Genomic DNA, 21100 nt, shown 5'->3' with positions numbered 1-21100 from the left:
ATTTCAAAACACGGGACAGCACCACCGCCAGCATAACATACACATAATAAAAGCAAACCACCCAGAGAGCTTAGGATGTGGGACGGTATATAAATGAAATAATAAAAATGATACAATTATTTTTCTGAGAAGGCTTATTGGAACATTTTCAATAGGCGTGGAAAACCCTAAAGAATTGGGAGCGTTTCCGTAAATCTAAAAATCTGTAGGCACTCCAGTGGTGATTTAAGGACATAATTGCTGCTCTTCTAGCCAATCTAAATAGTCCAACTAACTTGTTCTACTAGCTTAAAAAATTAATTCAATAAACATGCACAAACTTTTAAATTAGGGGCTGACTCATAAGTCAGATGCTCAAAAGTTCTGAGTGTTCTACATCTGCAGCTGACCCCATGCTTACGATGGAACTGGAGAAAGCACTGAGGGTGACCAAGGAGCTGCTTCAAGTAGGTAAGCTGAATATGCTGGGAGAATCCTGCTTTTCAACGTCTGGTGGTCAGAAGGTGACTCTGAGGGAGCTGCACTTGTTTGTTCTTGCTAGCATTCACTTACAGTGTGTCTATACCTTGTCTTTTTTTTTTTTTAAATGCTTCCCTAAAATCCTTTTTAAGGCAAGGATGCTGCATCAGTTTTAAAAATGCATTTTAACACTGAACTTTCTGCTAGGTACATTTACCATTGTGCCTTGATTGCTGGATGAAGCTCAGAAGGTTTCACCATTTTGATGGTTTGGTATTTTGAGCTATGCACAGACTCCCACTGATAAAAACAGCTATAAAACCCGACCAGTGCGAATGTACCTGGCCACAGATTTCCAAATGTCTTTGGATCCTAGGAAGAATTTCGAGTTAATGTAATATAAATGGATAGCTTGTGAACTTATTGTGGCATGGAAAAGGAGAAGAACCTATGTATTTGCAGCCAAGAAATTAAAAGACGCTTGCTCCTGGGGGGGAAAGCTATGGCAAATCTAGACAGCATACTAAAAAGCAGAGACATCACCCTGCCAACAAAAGAGCGTATAGTCAAGGCTATGGTTTTCCCAGTTGCAATGAATGGCTGTGAAAGCTGGACCATAAGGAAGGCTGAACGCCGAAGAATTGGGGCCTTTGAATTGTGGTGCTGGAGGAGACTCCTGCGAGTCCCTTGGAGCGCAAGGCGATAAACCGGTCAGTCCTAGAGGAGATCAACCCTGAATGCTCTTTAGAAGGCCAGATAGTGAAGATGAAACTCAAATATTTTGGCCACCTAATGAGAAGGAAGGCCTCCCTGGAGAAGAGCCTAATGCTGGGAACAATAGATGGCAAAAGAAGAAGGGGACGGCAGAGGATGAGGTGGCTAAATGGAGTCACTGAAGCAGTTGGTGTGAGCTTGAGTGGGCTCTGGGGGATGGTAGAAGACAGGAAGGCCTGGAGGAAGGTTGTCCATGGGGTCACGATGGGTCAGACACGACTTCGCGACTAACGACAACAACAATTTCAAAAAGTTTTAAAAAATCAAGCACTGTAAAATCAAGTCACACAGAAAAGGACCTGTCAAAGTTTATTTGTATTCACCCAATTGGAATCAAGGGTAAAAATGAAAATTAACACTCCATGTTTTTAATGTCATTGTTGGTAAAGGGTTTTTAAGGTTATGAGCCAGAGAGCTGTACTGTCTTAGTAACTCGCATCTGGAGAGTGCTGTGTAAGCCTTCTCCTGAATTTTGACAGGCTGCTTTTGGCAGTTTGCAAGAGCTCTTGACCTGGAAGTACTGTACAAAATACATGGTTCATAATATTGGACAGTGTTTATTACAACAATATAGAACACCAGATGCCTTTTTGCCTCTGACAAAGGTTGAAGTCTAGGATCACAAGTACTATTTTGAACTGCTTAGCCTTTCTTCCTGCCATTACCAGCGGGGGTTCTACTTTATGTGTTTCCGAATGTCTTCAGCATCATCCACACAGCAATTTCCCATTCCGTTGTTGCATCTGCCGACATAAACTTCCACAGGATGGCAGAGTGTATGTCGGCAAACTCCTTTTAGTCTCCTGCATCGTCCTGTGCCTTTAGAGAGATTAGGAGAATGTGTGGTCGATATTAGTCTTGACTCCCAGTCACAAGACATTATATGAAACTAGAGAAAACAAATACATACATGTACACTGGTTGAGAAACAGAAACATAGAAACAGAGTGAGTCAGAAGGGGCTTCCCGGGCCATCTAGTCTGACCCCTGGCTCTAGCCGGCTCTGCTCACAACATGCTTACCATTGTGCATGTCTAGCCTATCCTTGAACACTCTCACTGATGGAGCCTCAACCACTTCCCGTGGAAGCCCATTCCATACCCTTGGTTCCCTGAGCTTTGCTCCATTGGAGTGCATCTTGCCCTCCTCTGCAGGGGAGGTCTCTACCCACCTCTGTGTGATACCCCCTCACATATCTGTATGTCACCAACAGATCCCCCCTGAGTCTCCTCTTCTGCAGGCTGAAGAGGCCCAGTTCCCTCAGTCTCACCTCATACGGCATCCCCTGCAAACCGGCCACCAACCTTGTGGCCCTACGCTGCACTGACTCTAACCTGGCTATATCCTTCCTGTAATGAGGGGCCCAAAACTGAACACAATACTCCAGTTGCAGGCGGACCAGAGTCGTACAGAGTGGTAGTAATACCTTTCTCGATCTAGAAGTCACACTTCTGGCTATGCAACCAAGGGTGGCGTTCGCCCTCTTGACCACCGCATCACACTGCTGACTCATGTTCAGCCTGCAGTCAACCAGCACCCCGAGGTCCCTTTCACAGTGAGAGATTGTGCTTGTTTGTAAGGGCTGTAAGCCATATTCTGAGAGAAGGGACCACGTCAGGTGATGCACTTGCAGCTCAATACCCCTGCCACACAACTCCTTCCATGCAAGAAATTAAGAAATTAATTAGCCTGTCAGCCCATGAAACATGCTTCTATGGTACGGCCATAGCTTTTAATATTAAAGCAAGACACCAAACTCTGAATTATCCTTGATCTCTAGGTGTACAGCAATATTGCCTTCATCCTAATGCCAAACAGTACCAGGATGCAGCAACCATATTTTAACTGCTTAAAAGTCATATATATTTATGAGCTGCCTTTCAGTCCAGTTAGGGCCCCTACAATTACAATTAGAACTTCATAACAACTTAAAACTGTACACGCTTGAAAAACAATTCACAGTCTTTGAGACACTGCATGCATACAAAGAACTGGTAGGTGCATACATGTTTGGTATGCCTTTACTATAGCAACAAGTGACAATTTGCATCTGTGGTTGAGCCTTCAGAAAGCTTGGGCATCACCTAATGCTTCTGAGAAGACAGCTCACACGTTCAATCGTACATGACTGGAGACTGAGGCACACTTTACTATTTCATCCTAGGGTGAGTAAAAGGGTCCCAAACTGTATTAGGACCCTAATGTGAGAAGTACACAGGCATTCACCCTTCTCCCTGCCATGGATCTGGTCCAGACTGGGACCCTGCACCTATAATATATAATTCCTTATAATGATCCAAATACTGGATCTATCTGTTCTTATGTGTTTAATTGACCATATATATTGCAGGTAGCAGGCCCCAACTTGGGTTGGGAACACAGGAGGTTGGGAACTTTGGGTGGGTGGGAATGCTGAGAGAGCAAATGGTGCACATTCAAATAGATCGGGAGCATTGCCCTGTACCTGTTACTCTAGAGCAGCCTTCCCCAACCTTATACCTTCCAGACATGTTTGGACTGCCACACCCAGAATTCCCACTCAATGGCCTTGCTGGATGGGGATTCTGGCAGTTGTCTGAATGTCTCTGAAGGTCACCAGGTTGGGGAAGGCTGCTCTAGAGCTTGTTCTTCTAATGTTTCCCCCCTTTTCTAAGAATGCTTTAAGCTTTTGTCACATTGTAATCTCTTCATCAGATATCTAATTATATTGTAGGGTGCTCTGCCTAATTGAATTTGGCTTGCTGTCTACAACTTTATGCACGCTTACCTGGGTGTAGCTCCTGTTTAGTACAGCTGGATTAACTAATGAGTAAGCATATAATAGGATTGTGCTGAGCAATGTTTTCCAGGTTGTGATGTTTCCTTTAATGTGGGAGTTAATAAGTTGGTTTTTGTTTGTATACCCCTGAAAAGCAGTTTATGAGAACTGCTTTTTGAAGTTGGAACGAAAGCCCATGAGTGATTGTCTCACCATTCCTCATAGGCAGGGGTCAGCAACCCGTGGCTCCGGAGCTGCATGTGACTCTTTCATCCCTCTGCTGTGGCTCCGTTGCTCAAAATAGGCGTCACAACTGCCAATGTGCGACACCTGCCGGCACGCGAGTTATTGAGCTTTTTGACCCCCAGTTGGCCAACCATGGATAAATCCAAGAAAAGAAAAGTTTCAGATGAAAACAGAACATTGAATGGTATGTGGACAGATTCGTTTGCTTTCACTGCTGATGAGACTGGTTTACCAGTATGCTTAATATGTGAGAAATTGGCAAACAACAAAAAATTGAATGTTGCAAGACATTTCCAGAATAAACACACAGCCTTTGCTGAAAAATATCCGGATGGAGATGAGAGAAAAAAGCTATTTCGGAACTGATGCAAAAGGTTGATCTGAGCAAAAATCGTAATTTAAGTTTGGCTTTTTATTTTATAAATACGAGGAGGACTCAAATAGACATTGAGTATTTTATTTGAAAGTAACCTTCACCCCAGCTTTTTTTTTTTTTTTTTTTGGAGTCCAAAATGTTTTTGTTGCATGAAGAAATAAAAATTTGTTTTCTCTGTAGTAGTTCATTGATTTCATAAATGCAACACACTATAGTTTTTTATACATAGCATAAAGGTAAAAAATGATATATGCAGTGTTAGCTTCATTTTAGATGTCAAAAGGGTTTTGTGGCTCACGGTGTTTTCTTTTCTGTGGGAAACGGGTCCAAATGGCTCGTTGAGTGCTCATGACATACATTGGATTGCAGTGTAAGAAATGTGTATATTAGGAAGAGTGCCTACAAAAATGTGCAAGAGTTTTCAGGCAGGCTTGGTAAAAAAAAAATCTGCAAACTGATGTGGCAATAAGGCACAATGAAGTCCTGAAGGAGTGGTTCATTCCTTCGTACTTATGCCTGCTTCAAACAACACTTCTTCTCAGAAAGTGCTTCTGAGAAAAACGCACACAATGCACATACATTTCATAAGGGTGATCCTTGATAATGGCTTCCCAGTGTTTATGCACAAATTGTAAATCTGACATGCATTAGCACTATGTGACAATCTGCATGCAATGTTTTTCTTACACAGAGCACATTTCTTCAGCAGCCTGCAGCCTGGTTGCTCTGTATGCAATGTCGTATCGAAGCTTGCCCTAATATTCTTGTTCCAAAGCTTTTATTAAAATACAGATTTTGAAAATAGTATTTGAGAAAAAATCAGTCACCACAATACAGAAGAGGGAAATATGCTTTTCCCTGAGGATATTGTCTATATGTAATTTCTGCACCCTTCTAGCATTCTTACCTGATTTGTCCAAGTGGATAGAATGGAACAGGCAAATGAAAAGTATAAAAAAATAAAGGAACCTCATGCTGATTGAAGTACAGCTGGGACTGGTATTGTGCTGAGAAAGGAACAATGAAGATATAATGAGAGAGTGATTCTGAAATATATGTTATATATGATATACACAGACAAGCTCTCACATTCCAGGTAAGTTGTGTTGCTGCCTTGCTGCAGGGTTTTGTTGGTTTTATCTTGTACTCACAGGAGCAACAGAGAAACTTGTGAGTCTTAAACTGCAATCCTGCACCTACATACCTGGAATAAGCCAGGTATTTACGTTCTCTGAATATAGAGTTTGCTTTTTTACATTCCCCTTTGGATTTTATTAGGTTTTTGTTAATTATTGTATGTTACCCTGAGAGCAACATTATTTACTCTTCTCACCTGCTGCCTAGTAAATAAGATACAGTTGCTGAAAAGGGAGCAACACCTGATGCTGACATTAGAAGGCACCCAGTTCGGTTGGTTTCTGTATGTGTAATGTACCAAAGGGGGCATCTTGTACTTTGCCAGAGGCAAAGTATGCCTTTGGCCAGCCCTGATTTGGAAGGACTGCTTCTTTCCCATTGTCCACCCTTCAGTTTGCTAACATTTTGGGGAAAAAATGTTGCAGTGATAAAGACTGGAGTTCTGATGGAGTGCAAATTAAAATCCAATCTGAGTCTGTGCACTTGGCAGTCAAATGGTCATTTCATCCAATGGCAGGCACTTAAAAGTCAACATAGGCTGATGAAACCCGATGATCAAAAACGTTATGTGAATACAGCCTAAGGTCTAAGCCTGCCAGCTTTCTCAGTGGACCATTCAGCTGTTCAGGAGCCCTTCTCTCTGCAGCACTAGCAGGTGATTGTTTGGGTGCATGACACGGGGAGATTTCCCTGCTGACTGCTCTGTATGAGGACAAGCTCATTTCAACTGGCCAGTTGGCAAGCCTGTTAAGGCTGTCTAATAACACCGATGACTTAAGGGTCCTGTGCTGTTCTCCTCCTCCTTCCAAGCAGATGAGGACACAATAAAGACATAATGTCTATTATGTTGACACTGACCAACTAACCAGCATTGTAATACTAGAGAAGAATATTGCAGGAGTCAATAGCAAAAGACATAAGTGAATTTACGGAAATTCACCTTAATGATACACAGCTGATTCCAAACTGAATGCCTCTCTTCCTGTCCAGACCAAGAAGAGCTTACTCCAAGGTGGATCCTGCTGCTTATGATCCAATAGCCTGGAGCATCTGATGTTTCTCAGTCAGTCTGCCCTCTCAACCTGATGTTGTATGATTTGGAACTCTCTGCTTTGCAGTGACTGCCTTGCTTATTTGTGGGTTCATTGGCCTTGGCATTTAAGCTATGAATTCTAACCCCTTTCCTTCACTTCTGAATCAGGAGTAGGCTTAACAGCTACATTGTCCTCTTCAGACATTTGCCAAAGGTGGGGTTACCATATGGAGGGGGCCTGGCTTATCTCAGTTCTTGACTGTGTGTAGTTCCAAAAGTGGCTCCAGTACCATTACAGACCTTCCCCAGCCACACAGATGGCTCTGGAGGGCAGGAAGTGGGGGCAACATCCTCACTTCTGCTACTTGCCTTGGCAAGAGATATTTCTCATGAAATGAGAGTTTGTCTTTATCTCCACAGAGTGGGCTGCCAGAGAACTCTTCCACTGACCCCCAGATGGGGGATATGACAGATTGCATCAGTACTGGGGCAGGCAGAAGCCGTCTCTGCAGAGTTTTATGTTAATAGATTGGCTTTTGAAAATGATTGCATGAATGCTTATGCAGCAAAATATTTGACCATTCACCTTTGTCATCCATAGCTGAATCTATGAAAAGAATCAAAGAATGATAAAATATATTCTTCATTGACCCTGCAAGGCTATTTGTCCCCATCTTACGTATCTACAAATTATTTGTATTTTGATACTTATATATATTGCGCTATGAGCAGCCCAGAGAGTGGCATACAAATGTGATTGATCAATTGATTGTTTGATCAAAACACATGGAAAGCCACATGCTGTTTTTAAAAGCCAGTTTGTGCGTTCATCAGGAGCTATTCTTAATGAACTGGGTTGATTAACAACCTGATATATGGTTGGTGCACAGGAGTCTATTTTAGTCCCTTGCCCTCAACATTTGCCAGCATCATTTTGGAATCTGATGTGAACTTTTTTCACATGTTTGGCCAGTGTAGAGCACAATCCTATGTATGTTAATTCAGGGTTAAGCCCCACTGAGTTCTGTGGGTCCTATTCCCACTGACATGGGAAATCGCAGCTTTAAAGACAATTGCAGGAGTATACTGCAAACCAGATAAAATCAATGGCAGTTCTGGTATTGAAGTATGGGTCTTTACCTCCCTTTTCTATTTTTCTTCTGAAGCCTCTGTGATGAATCTATAACAGGATCTTTCCAAGCAACATGGAACTGATGTCCTTGTGGACAGTCGTCCTGACTGGGTGGTATTTATATGACAGGACTGCAGGTGGTGCAGTGGTTTAAACCAGGTTGCCAGTTTGAATGTGAACAACGGGGTGAGTTCCCGTTGCTCCGTCCCAGCTCCTGCCAACCTTGCAGTTCGAAAGCATGCAAATGCAAGTAGATAAAAAGCTACCACTTCAGTGGGAAGGTGACAGCGTTCCGTGCACCTTGGTGTTTAGTCATGCCGGCCACATGACCACGGAGACTGCCTGTGGACAAATGCTGGCTCCCTCGGCTAGGAAACGGAGATGAGCACCGCCCCCTAGAGTCAGGCATGACTGGACTTAATGTCAAGGGGAAACCTTTACCTTTTACCTTTTATCCCTGAGGCTTGTGTAACCACCAGCAGCTTCTGCCTCTAGCCTCAGCCTGGCCACAAATGGATACAGAATAGAACCTTCAGCACAGCATCCCTGTGACATCATCATTTGTGACATTCTAGCACAGTTTTCCTCCAGCCTCTCCCTACCTAACAGTAGCACCGTTAAAATACAGAGGACACATACAAATTATAGACATACTGGTCTAAAGATTCAAAATCTGATGTCAGGACCCACTAATGCAATTATCTCTAACATTATTTCATTTTAGTTTTGGTCAAGGGGCAGAGGTAGCCACATGTTAGGAAAACCCCCCCCTTGAAACAGCACCTTTCTATGATTGTGCCTACTTTCTGGTGCCAGGCAGGGGACTCTGAGGAATTCCCGTTCTTTCTCACAATGCAGCTTGTATCTTCCCCAGTCCTGCCTCTCAGCCAAGCATAGTTATATAAATCTGCCTGTTTGTGTTTAACACTTGATACATTGCTTGAAGTGGATCTTCGTTGCTTGTGCATTCAATTTCTGATAGTTTCTCATTCTTCCAATAGATAGTAATGATGGCAATGCCTCCTCTTTCAGTAATTACAGTTATGAATTCCAATAGGAGAAAAGGAGATGATGTAAGGATGATGTAAGGATGAGTTGGTAAAGCAGAAAGGAAAATAAAAGAAGATCCCAGAAGTTGAGAGTAGTTGACTGGAATAGCCACATGACTGGCAGCTGGTGGCTGGAAAGACAGGGAGGTGAGCTGTACATCAGATCAGCCTTAATGTTTTGGATCCCACAGACAAAGAGAGCCCTAAGGCACAATACTATACATGTTTAAACAGGAAAAAGGCCAGCAGGTCCCAGTCAGCATGTAAGAATGCTCTTTAATGGAACCAAAGAAGCTGTAATGGAGCCAGAAGATCCAGTAAGGTTTTCTGGGTGGCTTACAGAGGGTTTTGCCAGAGGCCTTAACTAATTAATGATGCAACCCTATGCATGTGTAAACAAAAATGTGCTATTACATTTAGTGTGGCTAACTAGGGCATACTGGGAATTGTAGGGCTTTTTTCTATTAAACTTATGTGAGATTTCCCCCAAAGCGTTGGAAATCATGAAGCCAGAAACCACGCAGAATTATAGTCTTACCAGGATGGGTTTAATTAACTTTTCTGTTTGAATGTCTTAAGTAAAGCGAACAGCTTTAATTTTCTTTAATGAGCATTAGGATTAGGACAAATATGCATCAGGCAAATTTACTTGGAATGCAAGCTCCACCTAATCTCTATGTGGTGGTGCACTGTCAAAACAATAGCCACCAATAATGAGAAATTAAAATGTACATTAATTTCACTGTGTCATATAAGTAGAGGTGGGATCTTTTTCCTCAATTCGCACTTGGTCTTGTCTCATCTCTTTTGTGCAGACTTCACAAAAGTCTTCTGTGTACGAGCACTTTGGATCCCTGACAGCACTTTGATCAACATGAGAAGCCTTTTGCTTCTCTTACCCTTTCTCCTCCTGCTCTTCTCAGCAGCTCCTGGTAAGATGCAACTTAGTTCCAGGATACTTGTGGATGGATGTGCTGGTGAATAGGAAGGAATGAACAACCATCATTACATGATAAAGCATGTTAAATCCCTGAGCTTCCAGTAATGAACCAGGATGGAAAAGAGAGACTTACTGAGTCAGTTCATCCTAGCTAAGTCACGTCCAAACTGATTTACAGGAATCCATGGAATCCATGCATTCCTTGCATGGTTCAGGAATCCATGCAAGGAACTTTCTTAGCTCTCCTCAGAGTAGCTAGGGATGGAGTACAGGACACTTTACATATTCTCTGCCATTGAGTTGCAGCCCTTCTCCAATGCCCTTACGCCATATATTCAAATGTGAGTGATACAGTTAAATGCAAAACTAGAGCTGTAGAAAGGATGTATATTGGAAGCGTGTGTGTGTGTGTGAGTGGCAGAGGCGAAGACAGAGAATACCTACCTGAGTCTGCATGTAATGTTTTAAGGGAGATAAGAAGTATTTCTGCATAGCTTCAGAGACATGGCTCTAGCTTACTTATCTGGGAAATGCATAGGAAAGTTTTTCAAACTGTAGTGCATATGTGTTTCAAACTGGCTGCAATCTCAACCTCTCCACAGTTACTAAAACATGTCATGGTCCCACATCAGTTAGTCTGAAGACCCACCTAATTTTTGATGATATGGTCAAAAATAAGTCCGCATGATCTAGTGGCATCCATGAGTGAGGATTCTTCAAAATTCAGAGTATTTCTCAGCCATGTAGATTCAAAAAATAGGGAAAATTCTGGCTCCTCCCCACCTATTATGCAATCAAGTTTCCTGTATTTGGGGAAATTACAGAGACGGTTTTATTAAAATATGGAGCTATTATCAATCATAGGAAAATTGTATTTATTTATTTAAGATATTTGTATGCCATCCTTTGCAAGAGCCTCAGGTTGGCTTACACAAATCAAATTCCGAAGTACATAAACAGTATAATATAAATAAATTGACAACCCACTCTGGCTGCAAATTAAAATGAGGTAATAAAAATTCAATATTAAAACTTATTAAAATATTGATTAAATAAAAAGGTCTTAACCTGGTGCCGAAAAACATATAATGACGGCACCAGGCGGACCTCTCTGGGGAGCGCATTCCATAGACGGGGCACCACCAGAGAGAAGGCCCTCCTCCAGGTACTCTGTCTCCTAATGTCTTTCACAGAGGGTTCCCAGAGGAGGGCTTCTGCTGCCAGTCTCAGGGGGTGGGAGGGCAAATAGGGAAAAAGGCATTCCTTTAGGTATCCTGGTCCTAAGCCATTTAAGGCTTTATAGGTAATAACCAGCACCTTGAATTGAGCCCAGATTTCGATGGGAACCCAATGAAGCTGACGGAGGACTGGAGTCATGTGAACATAACGCCCAGTCCCCATCAGCGGCCTGGCAGCTCTATTTTGAACCAATTGAAGTATCCGGACCGTCTTCAAGGGTAGCCCCACGTAGAGCGCGTTACAGAAGTCAAGGCGGGAAGTCACCAATATGTGTGTCACTGTCGCCAGGCAGTCGTACTCCAGGTAGGGGCGCAGCTGATGGATCAGCCAAAGCTGAAAGAAAGCGCTGCTCGCCACCACTGTCACCTAAGCTTCCAGTGAAAGCTCTGGGTCGAGGAACACTCCCAAGCCGCGGACCTTGTCCCTAAGAGGGAGTGCAACCCCATTCAGGACTAAGTTCAATTCACCCTCCCCGAAGCCTGATCCACCAACCAACAGGACCTCTGTCTTGTCTGGATTGAGCTTCAGTTTATTGGCCCTCATCCAGCCCATTACCTTGGCCAGGCACCGGTGCAGCACAGCCACTGCCTCACTTGGATTGGTGGAGAACGAGAGGTAGAGCTGGGTATCATCAGCATACTGATGATTCTGCAGCCCGCACCTCCTGATGACCTCTCCCAGCGGTTTCATGTAGACGTTAAACAGCAAAGGGGACAAAATGGACCCCTGCGGTACTCCATGGCATAGCTGCCATGGCGCAGAGCCATAGTCCCCCAGCACCACCTTCTGGAAACAGTGATTGAGATAGAGCGGAACCACTGCAAAGCAGTGCCTCCAACCCCCAATCCTGCTAGCCTATCCAGAAGGATACCATGGTCGATAGTATCGAAAGCCGCTGAGAGGTCCAGAAGAACCAACAGGGACGCACTCCCCCTGTCCTTCTCCCTGCACAGGTCATCGTACAGGGCGACCAAGGCAGATTCAGTACCGTACCCAGGTCTGAAGCCGGACTGAAATGGGTCCAGATAATCAGTTTCATCCAAGAGTGCTTGGAGTTGTCCCGCCATCACCCGTTCCAACACCTTGCCCAGAAACGGGATGTTGGCCACTGGTCTATAATTAGTGGCCATCTCTGGATCCAGTGATGCTTTCTTCAGGACCGGTCGGACTTCCGCCTTCTTTAAAGGGGCAGGTACCCGACCCTCCCTCAGAGAAGCGTTAACCACTTCCAAGATCCAGATCCCAATCCTGTGCTTGGCGTTATTTATTAACCAAGATGGGCAAGGGTCCAATAGGCAAGTGGTGGGACGTACTTGTCCAAGCACCTTGTCCACATCATCAGGCCACAATAACTGAAATTCATTCATTAATTTTGGACCAGACGGCAGCATTGGTATCTCCCCAGAAGCCTCTGAGTCACTAGTAGAGTCTAGCTCGTGACGAATCTGAGCGATTTTCTCCCTGAAATGCTTGGCAAAGTCGTCACAGTGGGCCTTTTAAGGTGGAACCAGATCTTTCTTAGGGCCTGGGCGAACCAGGCCTTGCCCCACTCGAAAAACCTTCACCAGACGGCATTTTGAGGAGGCAATGGAAACGGAAAAGGATTTCTTTTTCGCCGCCCTCACCGCCACAGCATAGGCCCGATAATGGGCTCTCAAGTGTGTTTGGTCAGATGCATCCTGTAATCTCCTCCACCTATGCTCTAGCTGTCTCCCAGCCTGCTTCATCGCCCGCAATTCAGGTGTATACCAAGGGGAAAAGTGGGCTCTGCCCGGCGGGAGAGGACGCTTAGGAGCGATCGTGTCAACAGCCCTGGTCATCTCCCCGTTCCACAGTTCAACCAGAGCCTTGACAGGAGCACCAGTCTTGTCAGCCGGAAACTCCCCCAGGGCCTTCAGGAATCCATCCAGATCCATCCGGCTCTGGGGGCGGACCCACGCAATCGGGTCCGCACCCTTACAGAGGGAGAAGCCGCTCTCGAGTGATCTGACCATGACAGGGGTGTCAGACATAAATTCCTCACCCTCAGATCACCCTCTTCCTGCCCCGTCGAGAAAACCAGGTCCAGAGTGTGTCCACATTCATGGGTCAGGCCTGTGACATGTTGAGACAGCCCCATGGCCGTCATGGAGGCCATGAAGTCCTGAGCCGCCCCGGTCAGACCAGTCTCGGCATGGAGATTGAAGTCCCCCAGGACCAACATCCTGGGGGTCCTCAATACTAGGTCCAAGACGATCTGTGTCAGCTCAGGCAGGGAGACTGTTGGGCAGAAGGGTGCACGGTACACCAACAGAATCCCCAGTCTGTCTCGGTCACCCAACACCAAGTAGAGGCACTCCAGCCCTGGCCTCGAAGGGACTGGAAGTCCCGTGAGGGAGATGGAGGCTCAATAAACCAAAGCGACCCCCCTCCCCTCCCCTCCAGGCGTGGACGGTGCTGAACCAGATACCCTGGTGGGCACATTTGAGAGAGGGCGACATCCCCCCCCCCGCCCAGTTCTCCATTATACAAGCCAGGTCAGCCCTCTCATCCACAATCAAGTCATGGGTGAGGGAAGATTTATTGTGGACCGACCTGGCATTGAGCAGCAGCACTGTCAGGCCCGAGGGGCTGTTGACAAGACTACCTGGAACCCTCTGGCTGGGGGCAGAACCAGAAGGAGGGACAGGTGTCAGCCATCTGTCCCTCCTTCTTCTACGTGGACACGGTAAGCCCCCACCGCTATAACGTCCATTGCCCATGACCACCCCAATGGCAGCGCCCACGCGCTCCCCAGGAAACTCAAGCGTCGACATGGCCAGGGACGACTCCATAAAAACAACTTAAAATACAATAGAACTTTAAAACAATCAAAAACTCCCCATTTCCCCCCCAATACAAAATTAAAATTCTCCCCACTGACCTAGTCCCCTGCCAGCTGAGCCCCGCATGGCCACGAACAGCCACAAACAGTGGCACCACCCTTTGGCCGTCACCCTTCGGCCGCCGGCCAGAGGCTGCTGGCCCCAGGCTGCGTCCGGCGGGTTAAGCCGGTGCCCGCCCGCACGCCCCACCCCAGTCTGGCATTGCTCTCACCAACGCCGGCGGGGGGAGAGCAGGGAGGGGCACAGAAACCCACCTGGCGGCAAGATGGTGGCACCCTCCTCTGTGCTGTCGACGGCGGGCCTGGCGTGGCCCTGGCGTCCTCCATGCCCGGGGTGGCCCAGCGGTGGCCGCGGGAGCGGCGTCAGCTGGCCCCCAGCTCGGCGGTGCGCCTCAGGTCCGGCAGCAGCGGCAGCGATGACAGCACAGCGCGGCAGGTCATCCAGACCATGGAGCGCGGCAGGTGTTCGGAGCGGGGGGAGCTCCAATTTCCAATCCTTAGACCTCTTCCTACCCCTCTTTTGCTTCTCCTTAGGTCATCATATACCGTGACCCGTAACCTTCTCCTCTGGTTACTGGATCAGGAAGAAGCTAGGCCTTATTGTGCCTAGTACACAGGCCCCACACCATCCTTCTGGTAATGAGGGGTATGCATTCTTCCCACATATCCAGTACAGATCTGCTGGAGCTTTCCGTGCTAGAGAAGCATTACGACCATGGGTCCAGACCTCATGTAAGTGTGTGTTGGTGGGAAAAGGATTTCTGGTTATCATTCCTGGGGGTGTGGGAGTGGGGTACCACCAAGAGGACTGGTTTGCCTCGTATGTGGTTTTGCACACTAGGTTCCCCATATCCTTGTTAAAAGTTTCCCTACACGACCTACTCACACAAGTATGTCCCACTATAGAGGTTGCCAGCCCCCATGCTGATGGGCCGTAGGGGTCATGAAACTGGGTAAAATTTATGCAAGTCAGGTTACCTAAATCTATTTCCTGGGCTTCCCATGGCCATTGCTCTCCCATATTAGTTCCTGCACACACATAACAATTAGTGACTTTTAATGAGTTTGCAATTTTCTCAGCTAAATTTATAAACAAATTCTTGGTCCTTTTTAAACGGGCCCATTCCTTCGTTTGGACTTCTGCTTCACTTAGCACCTCATAAAAGGAATGGAATATTTGGTGTTCCTTAGTGTGCGTCCAATTTACCACCCTTAAAGTCAAGAGGGTAGTTGGATCCAGTCCGGATCCATCAATTCCAAACCCAAAATGTTAAGTCATCTCCTGTCTTCTCTGCACACCTTCCAATAGGGATGGAATAGTTTGAAGTATTACCGGATTACACATAAAAAGAGAGCAGGCCGCAGGGGTTTGGCCCTTAAACAGGGTTATAATTTTTCCTTGCATAGTTCCATAGTTACTGGTACTCCAGCTGACACAACGCCATCCTGCACATTCCTTAGGACTAAAGCAGGGAGATCCTGTTGTGAAGGGGTAAGAAGATCGATATGCCTCCGTGGGTTTTTTCTTAAACAAGTATTTATGATCTTTGGCATAGGCCCATACCCAGCTCATGCTACCACACGAATAATTGACCGTATTCATTCCTAGTACTTGGCAGGCATCGAAGGTTAGGTTAACGGGCCTGTGCATTTCAAATATCTGGACTGATGTTATGACCTTTTCATCCCCTTCCCACCTTTCATTAGCTACTGCCGACCTGAGTTCCAGATAAGTTCTAAATGGAGGTACTTTGGGATCATAGCAAACAATCCCCTTTGTAGTATTACACTTGGAATACGTAACCCTTTGTTCTTCGTCGTGGCCTCTGTGCAGTCACACATATGGGTACTGCACCTGCGCAGTGCCTGTGGCTGGAAGATTGACAGCTAACGGTTTTTGGCGGGAAAGCTCCGCTCCCCTTCCCCCCTGTGCCTATAAAGAGCGGAGCGTCTGCCATTTTCTTCAGTCTTTGCGACCGCTGTTCGCTGTGCCTTGTGCCGCTTTCGACTTTTGCTTCGACTGTTACCTTGCTCTCGGTTGTCCTTCTTTCCCAGTTTTTTCTTCTCCTTGCTCCAATTCATTGTTCCTCGTAGTTTTTCTCTTGTTATTTCTTTTTCGATCTATCTGAAAAAAAACAAAAAAACAAAAATATATACTTACCCTCTGCACTATCCCTCTCTTCTTCTTCTACTGCGATGGCGCAGTGAGCGGCTTTCTGCAAATCCATGGACTGCGGGTCGAAAATGGCACCAACTGACCTGCATGACCTATGCCTCCTCTGCCCGGGAGAGGGGCATAGGATGGATAAATGCGCGCATTGCCTGGCCTTCTCCAAGCAGGCCAGGAAGAACCACGAAAACTGCCTCCGGAGACTCCTTTGGGATCGGGCGCTGATGCAATCAGACCCGCTTGTTGCCATCCCAAAACCTGGCTCCGCTTCGGTGGCCCCACCCTCACGGCCTTCGGATGAAGGTCCGTCTGCTTCGGTAGCTACCTCTGCTTCACCTAAAAAGAAGCATGGAAAGCGGAAGCATGCTGAATCCGAGAAGTCGGCAGGCCATAAAAAGGCCAGGAAGGAAAAGGTCTTCAAGCCTCCCAAGAAACCCAGGAAATCGGCCTGTCCGGACTGTCCCATGACATTGGGACTTAGATCCAATGGGCCCCTCGGTACTGGTGGCGCTTACGGTACCGACTCCGCCTGAACCAGTCCTCTAGGAGGCTATGCGGGTTACCCCTCAAGGGTCTCCCCGCCGTGTGGTTGACCTCCCGCCTGCACCCCTTCCAACTCTATGGGGTTCAATATCCAATGGGGAAATCCAGGACTCCCCTCCTAGGGCGAGGTCACCGACACCCATGCCCGCGGTCATAATGGAAGCGGATGTTGGACTGTCCCCACTGGGGAGCCGCTCTGTAGAGCAATGTCCAGAGAGCTGGTGTCGCCCCTACTACCATACTTGGGGTGATCCGCTCTCCATAGGGTACTACCCTGCTCCCAGGGCGCGATCCTCTCCTCCATCCTGTGACCAACCGCGCTCATTGGATCTGAGGCGGGCGTCACCTCAATCCCCATAGGGTGGAAGCAGCCGCTCCTTCTCCCCGGCGGAGTCATCATCTTTGGCCCCACCCTACTACGGTGCCAATTCGGCCAACTCGGAGGTCGACTCAACCTCTCCAGATATCGCTGTGACATCCCAGGGTCCTGTGTCACCTGATGAGTCCCACGTCTCCTTCACGGAGCTGATATCTAGACTTGTCCAGTCCCTGGACATCGACGCTGCCCAGCGCCCGGGACCGATGATGGACAAGTTCTACGATGTCATCCACGGGGAGCAATCAACAGCCATCATCCTGCCGCTCATAACCACCTTGCGGCAGGCGATGACTTAGCCCTGGGACTTGCCATCACATCCTCAACCGACGTCCAGGAGATATGAGTTGATGTACAGGGTTCGGGAGGAGGACATCCCCTTCCTCCTCCGACATCCCAAATCGAACTCTGCGGTCATTGAATCCTCGCAGGGCAGAGAGGCGAGAGGGCACACGGCACCGAGGGATAAAGAGGGCCGAAAAATAGACTCCCTGGCTAGGTGAGTCTACACTGCTTCAGCCCTGGGGCTTCGTATATCAAATTACGAGGCGACATTGGCGAGGTATCAATATTTTATTATGCAGCACCTGCACAATGTCGCCTCCACCCTCCCGGACCACCAGGGTGACCTCGTGAAGGTCCTGATTAAGGAAGCCATGCAGGTCGCGGTGCAGCAGTTATCCACGGCGAGGCACCACATGGATACTGACTCATGGGCCTTGGTCGGTGCCGTTTCTCTCCGAAGGCATGCATGACTTCGGAACTGTAATTTTCCGGAAGAAACCAAGCGCCGGATCGAGGAAATGCCTTTCGATGGATCCGGGCTTTTCCATTCCCGCACCGACAACAAGCTCAAGAAGCTGCATGAATCGAGGATGACGGCACGCAGGATGGAGATACAGTCCCACGCCAGACGTAAGTGGTCCTGGAATCGTCCATCCTACAGGCAATCATATCAACCGAGGCAGCAGCCACAACACCGCCAGCAACAGCAGCGCCGCCATCCTCAGCCCCAACAACACTTCCAACAAGGCCGCTGTCGTTTCGACGATTGAAGGCAATGTTGACGGGACTGGCGAACCATTCCTCACACTCCACCAATACCCACCCCCCTCTCATCTGGGGATCGGCTTCGAAGCCGACTCCCCATTTGGGAGTCCATCACATCTGATCGGTGGGTATTGTCCATCGTTCAACACGGCTGTCGAATAGAATTCAACATCGTTCCTCCGTCAAGTCCGATCCGGTCCACTTCACGTTCACCGGTACTGCTTGACGAAATACATCAACTTCTCCGTAAAGGAGCGATTCGTCAAGTATTCCTATCTGACGGACTCCACGGATTCTATTCCAGATACTTCACGGTCCCTAAGCGGGATGGTGGTTTACGTCCGATTTTGGACTTACGGAACTTAAATAAGTTTATTGTACCAAAAAAGTTTCGTATGACTACCCTTCAAAACATTTTGCCATTGCTAAGGAGAGAGGATTGGTTTGCCTCATTGGACTTGAAGGACGCCTACTTCCATATTTCAATTCACCCAAGTTACAGGTGTTTCCTTCGTTTTGCAGTTGCAAACCAACTTTATGAGTTTACAGTTTTGCCTTTTGGACTGGCTACAGCTCCGAGGGTTTTTACCAAGTGCATGGCTCCTGTCTGTGCCTTCCTACGCCTCCAGGGCATACAAGTTTATCCGTACCTCAATGACTGTCTGTTGGTGTCGCAGGCCAGAGAAGGACTCCTTGCGGCCATCCATACAACTTGTGCCTTGCTCAATAGCTTAGGCCTACGTATTAATACCGAGAAATCTTCTCCCGACACAGATTGGATCCCAAGCGCCTTCATTGGATCCCGCTTGGATTCGACGTTGAAAAAAGCCTTCTCCCCTCAGGACAGACAACAGACTCTTGCTCGCCACATCCATCGAATCCGACGAGAGGGAACGGTCCCGGCGAGGTCTATCCAGAGGATCCTGGGGTATATGGCTTCCTCAGTTGCCGTAGTTCCACATGCCAGGCTTCGGCTTCGCCCACTGCAACTCTTTTTCAACAAGGTGTACCATCCTCAAAGAGATCCGCAGTTGAGACTGATTCGGATCCCAACTTCCGTGCTTCACTCTCTGCGTTGGTGGTTGGAACAGACCAATCTTACGATAGGAGTCCCCTTCAGGGCACAACCTCCTACGATTACCCTTGGCACCGACGCGTCTCTTCTAGGATGGGGAGCGATATGCTCTGGCCTATCTACCCAGGGTACGTGGAATTGTCTAGAATCCAGGAATCATATCAACTTCCTAGAACTACTGGCAGTTTTCAAAGCCCTGCGCTCTTTCGAGGACATCCTTCATCATCAGATCGTTCAGATAACTTCGGACAATATAGCTACCGTCTTTTATCTGAACAAGCAAGGGGGAACAAAGTCACCGACACTAGCCAGGCTTTCTATGAAAATTTGGGACTGGTGCATCCAGAGGCACATCATGCTGATGGCTGTTCATCTAGCTGGTGTAGACAATGTGCAGGTGGATCTTCTCAGCAGGCACATCTTCACCTCTCACGAGTGGGAACTGGATCCCCGTACACGCAACCACCTTTTCCGGCGCTGGGGGTTTCCCAACGTGGACTTATTTGCTACCCAACAGAACAAGGTGTGCGAGGCTTACTGTTCGAGAGCGGGAATCGGACACGCATCCCTAGGGGACGCATTCATGATCCCTTGGAACAATATGAACTTCTATGCCTTCCCTCCGATCCCTCTTCTGATGAGGGTCATAGCAAAGATAGTGCACGACCAAGCATTGGGGCTACTAGTTGCCCCTTGGTGGCCACGTCAAGCGTGGTTTGCGAAACTACTCGACATCTCTCACGGGGAATTTCTTCATCTTCCATCGCTCCCATATCTTATAACACAGGTGGACAGCACACTTCGCCACCCGGACTTGCTCTCATTGAACCTAACAGTGTGGCGAATTCGATGATTGACGTTCCATCGGTGCCGGCGACGGTTTCGAAAATTATGAATCCAACAGCTTCTACTAATCCGTCGGTACCGACGATGACTTTGACCACCTTGGATCCGATTGTTGAACCCAATCACTGGGGTGCTTCCCCCCTCTCTGGTCTCTCTGTACTATCCGGTTTGAGACAAGACCCGTCGAATCCGAATCCAACATTTTTTCACCCTGATATTCAGCATATCATCGACTCTGCCTTAAAGCCGTCCACAAGGAAGTCATATAAGGCTAAATGGAAACGTTTTTCTGCCTTTGCCGAGTCACGTTCGTTCTCTCCAATCCTCTCATCCATTCAACAGATTCTTCAGTTCCTCCTGGAATTGCACCATTCCAGACTGAAGCTGTCGTCCATTAAAGTGTATACAGCCGCAATAGCCTACTACCGTGGCTTAGTCGACGGATCACCTCTGTTTTCTCATCCTATCCTCAAAAGATTTTTGAAGGGACGATATAATCTTAACCCATCAATTAGACCAGTTATGCCCACAAGGAGCCTCTCTGTAGTTCTACAGGCCCTTATGAAGGCCCCCTTCGAAACTTTGGCGACAGTGGATCTTCGATTGTTCTGTTGGAAGACGGCGTTTCTTGTAGCTGTCACTTCAGCCCGGAGGGCCAGTGAACTTTGCGCGCTTCGCATAGACCCTCCTTATTTAAACTTTCACAGGGAGAAGGTCGTTTTATGCCTCGACCCATCTTTTTTGCCTAGTTTTCATCAAAATATACTATACTGCATTAGCAACTACACAATGCTAATTATCTTGTGCATGGCCAGCAATGACCTCCCATTGTTCTGTGTAGTTGAACACAGAAAGTTTTGCATCATACTCTTCTGTTTAGTATTACTTGTAGATTAATACTAAACCCACCCTGAAACCCACCCAGAGAGCCATTTTGGCTAATGGGCAGAATATATATCTAATAAACAAAAGCCTTGTGCGTATAATACAGTGTTAAACTTGAGACTTGGTCTCCTTTAAAGAATCATTATGCA

At 47.1% G+C, this 21100-nt stretch overlaps 1 protein-coding gene across 1 annotated transcript in view; it reads left to right on the top strand.

The window, feature by feature from the left end:
- The first annotated feature begins 401 nt into the window (after positions 1–401).
- LOC123017568 (serotriflin-like) overlaps positions 402–21100 on the top strand; it is a 43586-nt gene continuing 22887 nt past the window's right edge. The window contains exon 1 of the mRNA XM_044418998.1: positions 402–446. Coding sequence (XP_044274933.1) covers positions 402–446 — 45 coding nt within the window. The remainder of the gene's footprint in view (positions 447–21100) is intronic.

Source organism: Varanus komodoensis, unplaced genomic scaffold (assembly GCF_004798865.1).
Source record: "Varanus komodoensis strain SLA01 unplaced genomic scaffold, ASM479886v1 scaffold97, whole genome shotgun sequence".
Taxonomy (NCBI): domain Eukaryota; kingdom Metazoa; phylum Chordata; class Lepidosauria; order Squamata; family Varanidae; genus Varanus; species Varanus komodoensis.
This window is presented reverse-complemented; position numbering and strand designations above follow the sequence as displayed.